This window comes from Oncorhynchus keta, chromosome 1 (genome assembly GCF_023373465.1).
Source record: "Oncorhynchus keta strain PuntledgeMale-10-30-2019 chromosome 1, Oket_V2, whole genome shotgun sequence".
In the NCBI taxonomy this organism is placed as follows: Eukaryota; Metazoa; Chordata; class Actinopteri; order Salmoniformes; family Salmonidae; genus Oncorhynchus; species Oncorhynchus keta.
In genome coordinates, this window is record NC_068421.1 from 41,273,059 (window position 1) to 41,286,621 (window position 13,563).

Sequence of the window (13,563 nt, forward strand, 5' to 3'; positions counted from 1 at the left end):
ATAAATAGAGGTGTTAATTACACGGATCTGATGCAGGTGAGAAGACTGGATGTGAGAACAACCCGTGTCTGTGGGTGTCTTAACCTCATTTTGGAAGAATTGAAGATGCTTAAAGGGGGGGGATTGTAATCATTGGATCTAGTGCTTGTCCCTGCAGTGTGGAACCTTTTATAAATGGGGCCTGCCACTGTTTCTCTCAAAGCTGTTGCTACCCAAAGCCCAATGGGCTCTTATTTCTTCTTTCCCCTCGTTTCTCAGTTATTTCATTGGCCCCTTACTATTTTACAAGGGAGCTCCGGGGCAAGCTGCAAAAGTGACTCTCTTTTGTTTCGGTGTGTGTGTGTTTGGGATTATGTATGATGGAAAGCAGTCATCATTACCAGTAGCTACCCTGACACTACATTAATAGTGATGCCATAACAACAACATAAGCACTGCATTTTATAATTGCATCTCCATCTGTTTAGGTCCCTGGCGTCCCACGACTAGCATCCTACACACACACTCACCCTCTTTTCTTAACCCCTTTGGGAGTAGAGTTTGACCCATGTGTTTTTGCCGGCGCTGCAATATAAAGGGCCCGAGAGGGAGAGTGAGCAGAGAGCAGGCAGAGCCTCCTCAACTACAGCACAAAGCAGGGAGGTAGAGGGAGGCAGATAGACAATTATGTCATTACAGTTCCATGTTCCAACACTGTCAGGACATTGCTAATACCCAGCTATCACAGTGTCCTCATAACGGTTTGTGGAACATTGCTAATACCCAGCTATCACAGTGTCCTCATAACGGTCTGTGGAACATTGCTAATACCCAGCTATCTCAGTGTCCTCATAACGGTTTGTGGAACATTGCTAATACCCAGCTATCACAGTGTCCTCATAACGGTTTGTGGAACATTGCTAATACCCAGCTATCACAGTGTCCTCATAACGGTTTGTGGAACATTGCTAATACCCAGCTATCACAGTGTCCTCATAACGGTTTGTGGAACATTGCTAATACCCAGCTATCACAGTGTCCTCATAACGGTTTGTGGAACATTGCTAATACCCAGCTATCACAGTGTCCTCATAACGGTTTGTGGAACATTGCTGTAACGCTGTGGCACCGATTCTTCACAATATATTGGCTACATTTTTGCTTTTCTTAATACAGGATACTGTGCTACAATATTACGGAAAGCCAAGTGTATTATGTAGGCTTGTGAAGTTGAACCAGTGGTAGGCGCGACCTGTGCACAGTCAAAAGAAAACGCCATGCTTGCTAACTTAGTTAGCTATGTGATTAAATAGAACTGTTATAGACTGGGGTTTTTTTATATATTTTTTTACAAGTACTGTACACTGTACTGAGTGAATGAACAAAAACAATCAAGATTATGAATTAGGCTGCTTGAGAAGGTTGGAACAACCGGCCTGCACATTGCTGGAAGTACAATAGACCAACATACAGTGCATTCAGAAAGTATTCTCACCCCTTGACTTTTTCCACATTTTGTTGCGTTACAGCCTGAATTTAAAATGGATGAAATAGAAATTTGGTGTCACTGCCTCTAGACACAATACCCCATAATATCAAAGTGGAAGTATGTTTTTAGATATTTTTAAACATGAATTAAAAATGAAAAGCTGAAATGTCTTGGGTCGATAAATGTTCAAACCCTTTGTTATGACAAGCCTAAATAAGTTCAGGAGTAAAAATGCGCCTAACAAGTCATACTAAGTTGCACTCTACGCTTGTAATAATCATGTTTTTAACATGATTCTTAAATGACTACCTCACCTCTTTACCCCACACAGGTCCCTCAGTGAAGCAATGAATTTCGAACAGAGATTCAACCACAAAGACAAGGGAGGTTTTCCACTGCCTAGGAAAGGAAGGCACCTATTGGATGGATTGGGTAGAAAGAAGCAGGCATTGAATATCAAATGTTATTTGTCACGTGCCAAATACAACAGTGAAATGCTTACTTACAAGACTTTAACCAACAATGCAGTTCTAAGAAAAAATAAGTGTTAAGTAAAAAATAAAATAACAAATCATTAAAGAGCAGCAGTAAAATAACAGTATTGAGGCTATATACAGGGGGTACCGGTATAGAGTCAATGTGCAGGGGCACCAGAATATCCCTTTGAGCATGGTGAAGTTATTAATTATACTTTTGATGGTGTATCAATTATACATCCAATCACTACAAAGATACAGCCTTCCTAACTCAGTTGCCGAAGAGGAAGGAATATTCCAAACATGTTTGCAATAAAAAAAAGTACAACTGCCAAAAATGTACAACTGCCAAAAGGAATGAACTTCACGTTCTGAATGCAAAGTGTTATGTTTGAGACAAATCCAACACAATCCATCACTGAGTACCACTCTTCATATTTTCAAGTATGGTGGTGGCTGCATCGTGTTATGGGTATTCTTGTCATCGGCAAGGACTAGGGAGTTTTTTAGGATAAAAATAAACGGAATGGAGCTAAGCACAGGTAAAATCCTTGAGGTAAACCTTGTTCAGTCTGTTTTCCATCAGACACTGGGAGACAAATTCACCTTTCAACAGGACAATAACCTAAAACCCAAGGCCAAATATACACTGCAGTTTTGACTTAAATCAGAATAGAAATCTATGACAAGACTTGCTGTCTAGAAATGATTAACAACCAACTTGACAGAACTTGAAGAATTAAAAAGAATAATTGGCAAATATTGCGAAGTCTCGGTGTGCAAAGACTTACCCACAATAATTAAACATCAGTAATTGTTGCCAAAGGTGATTCTAATATGTATTGCCTCAGGGGTGTGAATACTTACTGTATGTACAGTTCATTCGTAAAGTATTCAGACCCCTTCACTTTTTCCACATTTTGTTACATTATATCCTTATTCTATTTTTTTAAATTTCCCCCTCATCAATCTACACACAATACCCCATAATGTCAAAGAAAAAAATGTTTAAAAAAAGAATTTTCTGCAATATATATTAAAAATAAAAAACAGAAATACCTTGTTTATATAAGTATTCAGACCCTTTGCTATGAGACTCGAAATTGAGCTCCGAGGCATCCTGTTTCCATTGATCATCTTTGCGATGTTTCTACAACTTGATTGGAGTCCACTTGTGTGTACATTCAATTGATTGGACATGATTTGGAAAGGCACACACCTGTCTCTATAAGGTCCCATAGTTGACAGTGCATGTCAGAGCAAAAACCAAGCCATGAGGTCGAAGGAATAGTCCGTAGAGCTCTGAGACAGGATTGTGTTGAGGCACAGATCTGGGGGTTACTAAAAAAAATCTGCAGCATTGAAAGTCCCCAAGAACACAGTGGCTTCCATCATTCTTAAATGGAGAAGTTTAGAACCACCAAGACTCTTCGTAGAGCTGGCCGCTGGGCCAAACTGAGAAATCGGGGGAGAAGGGCCTTGGTCAGAGAGGTGACCAAGAACCCGATTGTCACTCTGACAGAGGTCCAGAGTTCCTCTGTGGAGATGGGAGAGCTGTCCAGAAGGACAACCATCTCTGCAGCACTCCACCAATCAGGCCTTTATGGTAGAGTGGCCAGACAGAAGCCACTCTTCAGTAAAATGCACATGACAGCCCTCTTGGAGTTTGTCAAAAGGCACCTAAGGCATGAGAAACAAGATTCTCTGGTCTGATGAAACCAAGATTTAATTATTTGGCCTGAATGCAAAGCGTCAGGCCTGGATGAAACCTGGCACCATCCCTACGGTGAAGCATGGTGGTGGAAGCATCATGCTGTGGGGATGTTTTTCAGCTGCAGGGACTGGGTGACTAGTCAGAATCTAGGGGAAAGATGAATGGAGAAAATTAAAGAGATCCTTGATGAAAACCTGCTCCGGATCGCTCAAGTCCTCAGACTGGGGCGGCGAAGGTTCACCTTTCAACAGGACAATGAACCTAAGCACACTGCCAAGACAATGCAGGAATGGTTTCGGGACAAGTCTCTGAATGTCCTTGAGTAGCCCAGCCAGATTCCAAACTTGAACCCGATAGAACATCTCTGGTGAGACCTCAAAATAGCTGTTCAGCGACCCTCCCTATCCAACCTGACAGAGCTTAAGAGGATCTGCAGGGAAGAATGGGAGAAACTCCCCAAATACAGGTGTGTCAAGCTTGTAGCGTCATACCCAAGAAGACTCCAGGCTGTAATTGCTGCCAAAGGTGCTTCAACAAAGTACTGAGTAAAGGGTCTGAATACTTATATATAGATGTGATATTTCAGTTGTTGTTTTTTTATACATTTACAAAAATGTCTAAAAACCTGTATTTGGTTTGTCATTATGGGGTATTGTGTGTAGAATGATGAGGGAAAAAAACACTTTAATACATTTTTGAATAAGCCTGTAACAAAATGTGGAAAAAGTCAAGGGGCCTGAATACTTTTAGATATTTCTGTATTTTATTTTCAATACATTTGCAAAGAAATTCCCCTCAAAATACTAAAATGAATCAGTTTTGAGTTCTGGCTGTAACACAACAAAATGTGGACTAGGTCAAACGGTATGAATACTTTCTGAATGCACTATAGCTTCTGTGGTAGGTCAAAGCTGTGTGCTGGAAAACGTTGTTAGAGTATGGGTGAAATACTCATCGTGGTGCTCATGTGAATTTCATTTATTTTTTTGGCTTCAGACCAATGCCTACTTCTCACATAAACCATATTTGTTTTTAATAGGCCATGGTATTTGCACTGATATTGGGGCTAGGCCTACTGTAAATTGCAGTCTGGACATTGACATGCCAAACGTAGTCAGTAAGTAAGATTAAATTCACTAGGCCTAAAAAAGACAGTGTATAATTCTAATCACAATTATAATTAAACGAAACAACTTATTTTAAATAGGCTATCTCTAAATATAGTTACAGTCACTATCATTTCTCCCAGCGGTTATATAATACGGACAAGCCAACTTCGACTATGGAGGGTTTTACGGACACCCAAACTTTTCACAGGAGCTGGATAGAAATCCAATACAGTACAAAGAGAGAGGGGGAATGTCCACACACCGTTATACTACTCGCAAATGTCATGTTTTCTAAACATCACTGAACCATCTTGCAGAACATATTCGCACATCTCGTGAAATAGCAGACAAAATTGCATTGCATTTGAGCCGTGGACGCTCTCACCGTTAAACCCATGGATGGTGATCATATCATGAACCGCATCTCTCGTTCCGTGAGCATAAGGCAATATGTGAACACGTACAGTAGGCCTAAGGGCTCTTAGGCAGAAGGATGCCTGACTGTTTTGCTGCTCTTGATATTTTCATAATACACCGGTTATAGGCTACTGATTACGCTACTGTGCGCCTCCGCTGGCAAAATCGATGTCAAAACCAATTGTGGTACTGCTAAGACCAGCTTTCGGTGAGTCTTAAGTATCACCAGGAGAGCTGCTTGAAATTGGCACATTGGCGCACTTTTTTAGGGTCATGGCTCAAATATTTCCACCCCTCCCACCTCAGCGCAAGCTGATATAAGACAGGTAAATGACCAACTCTGCCACCAGGGTTGTAAAATAGAAGAGCGCAGGCTTTTACAAGTCGATATTGCCAACGAGTGTGCGTTTGACACTAGCGACACCCTTAAAGTCAGCCGGATATAGAGCCCAAATAGTTATATACTGGCCTGGGCGACGCTCAAAGCCAGGTTTGCACGCTCAACCAATTGACGGCGCACGACAACAATCTCTAACATGTTTCTTTACTTCCCCAAGTGATCAACCATCAAAAGGACATCACTATACACACACAAATATCCCATGAATAAATGTGCTTCTCAGAATCAGTTTCATAGACAATGTCATTCATTATAAGGCATGGCTTTAGATCCAGTGACGAAGGACGTAGGACAGTCAGTCTTCACAAAGCTTGACATTTCCTTTAAAACACTCGTTGATACATGTTGGCTCCTCTTGGTGCCTGCTGGCCATTGCACCCCCGCCAGCCGAATCACGTGACTGTGTCTGGTCCTCCCAGGCAGATTTATGCCTCCAGGCCTTCACACATGCAGTAATATTGACACAATAGCTTCCATGGACACAACCAGCCAAACGCGATGGCCACACTTTATGTAATTGTCATTCAATAACAGATTGGTATTGTGTATGTGATCTCATATTGATGATTTTTTTTCCCTGTTGCCATCTGTTATTTTTCTGTGGTCGTTATGGTAATTCTCCTTTTCCCCTGTCCTTTGGTTACAATCAACTTGTTTTCAACATTATACTGCCAACATCTACGAGTTGGGTAGAGTACCCTTGCTGCCCCACTCATCTGGAGATCAAAAAAGCAACATATGCATCCGGAGCTATTTTGGCACTGTTGGGAGTGCGTCCCTTCACAGGGCAGCTGTGGTGTGGTCTCCAAATGAGGACATCCTTTGTGTGGGCAGATCATGAGAAGGCCGACCGAGAGGGATCAGAGGGAAGAGGATGCTGCACTGGTGGTGCGGCCGTTAAGCACAGTAGCCGAGCAAATGTCCTCCCAACTGGAATATGCAATAGAGATATTTCAATGCATTCTTGTTCTGAGCCTTGAGCAGAAACCGTTATGTGTTTCAGAGGAACGAGACGCCAATGTTTTTAACTGAGCACAAAGTGAATTAACTAACTAGCGTTTCAATCATTCCCCATGAAATGCACACTTATCTCCAATCAGTGAATTACATTTAAAGGGGTTTAAAATGCAAATAGAATATTTTTTTTCGACCGATCCTATAGACTCTTTATGGTGCCTTGGGGAAACGGTGACAGAGAGTGAATTACAATGTGTGTGTGTGTGGGGGGGTTGATCACGGGTAGGTTAAATCTCCTCTTCGGTCGTCATTGGCTGATGTGTCTCCCTGGCGGTGATTATGATTGCGTAGTTTACAACCCCCAGTGCTCGGGAACACTTGCGTGCACTCAGGCGCACAGGACAGAGCTGGAGAAAGGTGGAGGGATGGGAAGATAGAAGAAGGAATAAAGCACATATGTTGGGAGAGAGAGAGAGCGTGGGGGGTGGCAGAGTGCTGCAGAGAAAGGGAGAAAGTGTATGTCTGTCTGCCTCTCCCCTCTCTGAGTCTGTGATGGTGTGTCATGGCAGGCAGCAACTCAGTGTGCTCTCCTCTCATTCGCTGGCTGAGTCTCTGGGGTTGCGGTTGTTATGCGATTTACGTTGGGCTTACTGGAAAGAATCTGTATCTATTCTGAAAACACCTGAGAGTGTAATGAATGAAATCAACAAGAGATGAGTCAAACCTGAAATCCTCCAAACCAAACCGATGAAGACAGACAAAGGAGAGATCCATACCAGATTATTCTATCAGGATGTAAAAGGATGATAAGAGAAGCACATTTTTATCTGTGAGCCCTGACCTCTAAAGTTGAAGTGGTTTTCTGGGCTGCCAGGGCCGAGCCAGCCCTTTAACCCAATTTGATGTGCACTGATGGGCCAGAGTCAGGAGCAGCTGATCTGGAGCCCAGGCTGTAGCACTCATGCCTCTTAAAGGTGTACCACTGAATCACAGCTCATGCTTACAAGCTAACAATGGTAGACAAATATATATATTTTTTTGTAATTTAATGTGGCTGCTTAGAATCCATTTTATTTACCTGCCAGATTAAGGATATAGGGAAACCATAGCCAACGCCATATCAATCAAATTTACATCAGCACGTGGCACAAAGTGATGTTCCGATATGGTAAACTGATTGTTGCTGGCTATGAACTATTTACAAAATGATTTCAATGGAAAAAAATCCAATATTTGTGGCAGTAGATTGTTTATGACCCCATGTTCCATAAGTGATATAAATATGACTTTATTTTCAAGTTATTATAATTTCCACTCATCAATGTCTAATCACTCTATCTCCCTTTATCTCTCTGCTCCCCTCCTCATGTTCCCTCTCCCTTACCCTAACCTTCAACCCCCCATTCTACTTCTCTCTCTCAACGTCTTCTTCCTATCCTCCACCTGCCCTCTCCACCCCCCACTACCCTCCCTCTCCATCCTCCAGGAGGGCCAGCAGTTGATCCAGGAGAAGCCCGAGCTGAGCCCGGTGGTGCGGAGGAAGCTGGGGGAGATCCGGGAGTGTTGGCAGGACCTGGAGAGCACCACCCAGGCCAAGGCCCGCCAGCTGTTTGAAGCCAACCGGGCCGATCTGCTGGTGCAGAGCTACGCCAGCCTGGACCATCGGCTGCACCAGCTGGAGGGACAACTGTGCTACGTGGACCAGGGTCAGGACCTGACCAGCGTCAACAAGCAGCTCAAGAAGCTCCAGGTCTCTTCCTCTTCATTATATGATCCAACTACTGTTATAGTTTTTGTTTTTTGTGATCAGTTTAGAATAGTTGGGAAATATCGTTGGGTATGGTGTTGCTATGGTATCTTAGTTAGGTTTAAGCTGTTGAATATCGCAGTGTATCTCTATATATAAAAACCTAGGATTGTTCTGTGTGAATTACTAATCCTTTATCATCCATTTTCTCTGAATGCCTTGCTGTTTTTCTCGTCATTTACGTGCCTTAAATGAGCCAGGCTGCCATAGGCTTTTGTTTAACAAGAGCAATTGGCACTCAACGCGTCACCAGTAAGCTTGGCCTGCACTCCAATGTGCTGTCATTGGAGAGTCCGACCATTCCACCCAAAGCATGGCTCTACAATACATACGGGGTTAAAGTAACTGTCCAGTGTTTCCAGACTTCTATGAAATATGACCTATAATTAATTACAATATGAGTTAAATAATTGTGTATGTTAAAAAGCAGCTTTTCCGTGTTGGAATAGTGTGGGTGTACCCCAACAACAGAAGGGGGTGGGTGTATACCGGTCCTATAAAAATATTCATGCTAGTAGACCACTGATTGGCCAGCTCATCCTCCTCAGGAAATAGCAAGCATTTTATAAACAGTCTGTTTGGGATACAAGTTTGAGGTGGGTTTTTAAAAAGGTGTTTTTAGATACGTTATTTTATTCTTTGGCCACAAATATGAGTATAGGATGAGTCAAAAACATTATCTGGGTATGAGTTAACAGAATATGAACTGTTAAAAGTGAGATTTTCACTGGACAATTACATTTAGACCAAATGTAGCCAAATGCTACATGTTAACAAACACTAATGTTGATGCTAGCCAACAACCGATACAGTAGGAAGAGGTTCATGTTTTTTCCTGTTCAGGATGCTCTACCCCTGTTCTGTCACTACTACTGGATCCATCCCACAGCTTATCATTTCATCATGCGTCTCTCATTCTCCTCTCCAACAGCATGCTGCCGCTAAGGGCTGCTTGCAGTTCCTTTTCAGCCTGCCATTGTGATATGTGTACAGTACGCTCCATCACCCAACCTCCATCCAGGGGTACAGTACCCTTTTCACTTCAGTTCATTTCTCTCATGGGTACTCTGATTTTCTTCTTCCTTTCCTTTAATTTCATTTCCTTTCCTTTGATTTATTTTCCTTCCCTATTTTTTTCTTTCCTTTAAATGTCCTTTCTTTCCTTTCTTTAACCTACCTGTCTTTTCCTTCTTTCTCTCCTAATTTCTTTCTTTATCCCTTTCGTACTATAGTTTTGATCTTTTTTTCATCTTTCTTCCCGCTTCCCTCCATCCACTACCTCATCCTGTCCTGCTGCTCCTTCTGTGATCTATGGTTGTGAGCAGAATCACTGTATCTTCCTTGAAACTCTAACCTTTCGCTTCAAATGGAAATGTATGGAAATCTCCACTCGACTGTGCGAAATTGTCCTGTCTGTCAATTCAAGGACCATTTCTGTCAAAGTTAGAAATAATGTTCAATTCCCATGTTTTATTTTATTTCTCTAAAGTGGTGATTCAATGCATACGTGTTGGGGTAACATTTTGTGTATAAGCCAATCGAGAGTGTGCTTATTCCCGTGCTAGTCTCTTATATGTGTCTCTGAGAATGTCAAGGGATTCATTTAACCAGATAGAAGGTACCGAGGCAGCCGCCCCGAAGGCTCTTTTCCTCCCAATTCCTAAGAAGTCAAATCGTCATGTGAATTCGTATGATATTGATCGGCCTCATTCTGCCTCCTACTCTAATTCACTTTACCATGGCACTTATACAGCAGCTCTTTGCATCTGGCCCACTTTTCAAATGAGTTATTGACACAACTCCACCTTCCTGGTGATCTTAACCTGATGTTTCTGTCCCAAAATGAGTGTCACCGCCTTAGTGAGAATCACCATTCCCCTCTGAATTACCTAACAGCTATATGGCCACTCTGGAGGAGTAATTGCTTTGTAGTCAATTGCGGTAGATCTAACAGCTGTCATCCAAACACTTCTCATACATTGTTATGACAGACTGACAGACAGAGCAACTTATCATGTACACCTAGGAAAGCCATGGATTTCCTAGGTGGCCGACTCCCGAGTTGGATGTTACCAGGATATTTTGGTGAGAGGTGATTGATACAGGGACTGATGTATCCTCTCCATATTCACCAGGCCTCTCGCTGTCCCGTGGACTTCCTCCCTCTCTTTAGTTCCTAACCTCTCCGTCATCCCTCTCTCCCTCCTCCCTTCACTCACCCCTCCTCAAACGCTTCAATTCCATCCCCCTTTGCTTCCATTCTATCTCCTCTCTCACTCCCTGTCCATTCCCTCGCTCCGTCTCTCCAGACGATGGAGTGTCAGATGGAGGAGTGGTATAAGGAGGTGGGGGAGCTGCAGGTGGCGGCGGCCTCCATCCCCCAGCAGGGCCAGGTCATGGAGACGGTTGGCGAGCGCCAGGCCGCCGTGGAGACGCGCATCGTCCGCCTCATCGAGCCGCTCAAGGAGCGCCGGCGCATCCTTCTGGCCTCCAAGGAGGTTCACCAAGTGGGCCGGGACCTGGAGGACGAGATAGTGAGTGGCCGTCCTGATCCTTCTCCGATTATACCCACACACAGACCACGCACACTTACAGACACTTAGAGACATGTGACTTACAAGTGTCATCGGGTAAAAGTGTTGCTTAAGTTGGTGACTAACCCCCTTTTTTGTTTGCGAAAGGTGTTCTCGTGATAAAAGATGTTATGTAACACTAAACTGATGCAGTGCCATGCTGGTGATAACCATCAAAGTTACCAGTGTTCGCAAGTGCTCCTTTGCTAGTTTCACTTGTGATGTGTTTTCAGCTGTGGGTGCAGGAGCGGCTGCCTGCCGCCACGTCTCAGGAGCACGGCTCCAGTCTCCAGGCTGTGCAGCACCTCATGAAGAAAAACCAGGTGAGTGGCAGCTAAGCTGAGCCTAACCACACCGTTACAGTACATGTCTATCATACTGTAACATATCTAACTGGACATCGTCTTTCTGTCCTGTCCCGTCCCCCAGACCCTGCAGAGGGAGCTGCAGGGCCATCGGGCGAGGGTGGAGGACGTCCTGGAACGAGCTAATGTCATCGCCTCCATCCGCAGCCCCGAGGCTGACTGTGTGCGGGCGGGCCTGGAGCAGCTCAGCGGGCTGTGGGGTCTGCTGTGGGCCGAGACAGAGAGAAGACAGCTGGTGCTGGATGCCATGTACCAGGCCCAGCAGTACTACTTTGACACGGCCGAGGTGGAGGCCTGGCTCAGCGAACAGGAGCTGCACATGATGAACGAGGAAAAGGGCAAGGTAGGAGGCTAGGAGACTAGGAGCCAATCACCAGGCGCTGATGTACTTAATCTGCCCAGTTACCATTTTGAAGTACGAGATGATTGGCTTTTTGGAAGAGGAAAAGGTTATATCTGCATAGGTGTAATGCAATGTGATTGTGTCCCTCCAGATATCATCAACTGTATTTGAACACAAGTGGAGGCTGCTGAGGGGAGGACGGCTCATAATAATGGCCGGAACAGAGTAAATGGAATGGCATCAAACACATGGAAACCATGGAAACCACGTGTTTGATATCATTCCACTGATTCCGCTCCAGCCGTTACCACGAGCCCGTCCTCCCCAATTAAGGTGCCACCAACGTCCTGTGATGAACATTGCAGGCACTTGAATCGTTAGCATGCCAAGGTTTGTGAGAATGGACTGTAAGTGTGTTGTGGCCTCCCTCTCAGGATGAGCCCAGCACACTGCAGCTACTGAAGAAGCACCTGGTACTGGAGCAGACGATAGAGGACTACGCTGAGACGATAGGCCTTCTCTCCCAGCAGTGCAGACAGCTACTGGAGATGGGACATCCAGACAGGTCAGTGTTGGTGCCCCACAAACCTGTCACCACGCTATTACCAAGGCTTTCGTGGGATCAAAAGTTGGTTATAGCATCTCTAAAGGGAGTGTGCCATGAAATACCTATTTAATATACTGCCTTAACAGCTCAAAGGAAATCCCCTATATGAGAACCAAGGATCTCAGTTTGTGACTTGATTGAAGAAGATCAAGGGCCTCTCCAGTCTTTGTCTTCTGGGTGCTGAGGAGTAATCCGGTAGTAAATGGCTTGAACGACATAACCCCTGTAGAGAAGGTAGTACAGTACAGTAAAGTTTGCCGGTCATGGACTCCTGTTGCTCTGTTTATGGCAGCAGAGTGAGTCATGGTGACAGCAGGGTCAGCACTGGGTCCGTAATGCTACTCTGTCTCTGGTGTCAGAGCTAACGCTAACGGCTCTATCATCTTAGCTGTTAGCCGACGCCGGCGTCTCTGCACTTGGGGTATGGATGTTTTTAGGGGTTGCCCATGGTTGTCTCATGTTGTTCCGTTTGCTTTGTAAGTCTTCTCTTCACATTTACTCCTCCTGCGAACTCAACACCGTAAAACCAGCTCATGGTTTTTCATGTCTAAATGTGTTTCACTCCCACACATTCCCCCGCAATTTCACCCTGTGTTTACTACATGTCTCAAACCCCGTCTCTGGTGTGTGTGTGTGTCTGTGTCTGCGTGCCTACCTGCCCGCGTGTGTGTATGTGTCTGTCCGTGTTTGTGCGTGTGTCTCAGTGAGCAGATCAGTAAGTGTCAGTCTCAGATGGACCGGCTGTACGTGTCTCTGAAGGACCTGGTGGAGGAGAGGAAGTCTCGTCTGGAGCAGCAGTACTGGCTCTACCAGCTCAACCATGAGGTGGATGAGCTGGAGCAGTGGATCGCTGAGAGGGAGGTGGTGGCCAGCTCGCCAGAACTGGGACAGGACTTTGAACACGTCACGGTCAGTGGGACCACTCTCAGAGCCTGAATGGACTAAGGCTTCAACAAAATGATAGGGCTGGTGGTCCTCTGTAGCTCAGTTGGTAGAGCATGGCACTTGCTATGCCAGGATAGTGGGTTTGATTCCTGGGACCACCCATACATAAATGTATTTGATCATGACTGATAAGTCGCTTTGGATAAAAGCGTCCGCTAAATGGCATATAGTGTTTGTCTAAAACCTGTTGGGAAGAGGGTTAATATGTCTACATGTATGGCTCAAAGAAGGGCATGCAGTAAGTACACTGTATTATTGCTTAGTAAGGAAGTAGTATGTATTTCAACGCAATTTGTTTTGATAAGTAGCCTATTACTGGTTTAGCAACAGTGCTTAGCTTGGCTAACTAGATATTGATCATCCCTTCATCCCTCTCCTCCTC

General features: G+C 44.4%; 1 protein-coding gene across 7 annotated transcripts in view; it reads left to right on the forward strand.

Moving 5' to 3' along the window:
• LOC118385444 (spectrin beta chain, non-erythrocytic 4-like) overlaps positions 1–13,563 on the forward strand; it is a 64,139-nt gene that overhangs the window by 40,260 nt on the left and 10,316 nt on the right. For all 7 annotated transcript variants that reach the window (XR_008142797.1, XM_052525261.1, XM_052525272.1 and 4 more), the window contains 6 exons: positions 8,028–8,291; positions 10,658–10,882; positions 11,155–11,244; positions 11,351–11,629; positions 12,064–12,194; positions 12,941–13,145. Coding sequence is in view for 6 of the 7 variants with exons in the window: in XM_052525261.1 (XP_052381221.1) it covers positions 8,028–8,291; positions 10,658–10,882; positions 11,155–11,244; positions 11,351–11,629; positions 12,064–12,194; positions 12,941–13,145 (1,194 nt within the window). In the remaining variant the exon portion in view is untranslated. The remainder of the gene's footprint in view (positions 1–8,027; positions 8,292–10,657; positions 10,883–11,154; positions 11,245–11,350; positions 11,630–12,063; positions 12,195–12,940; positions 13,146–13,563) is intronic.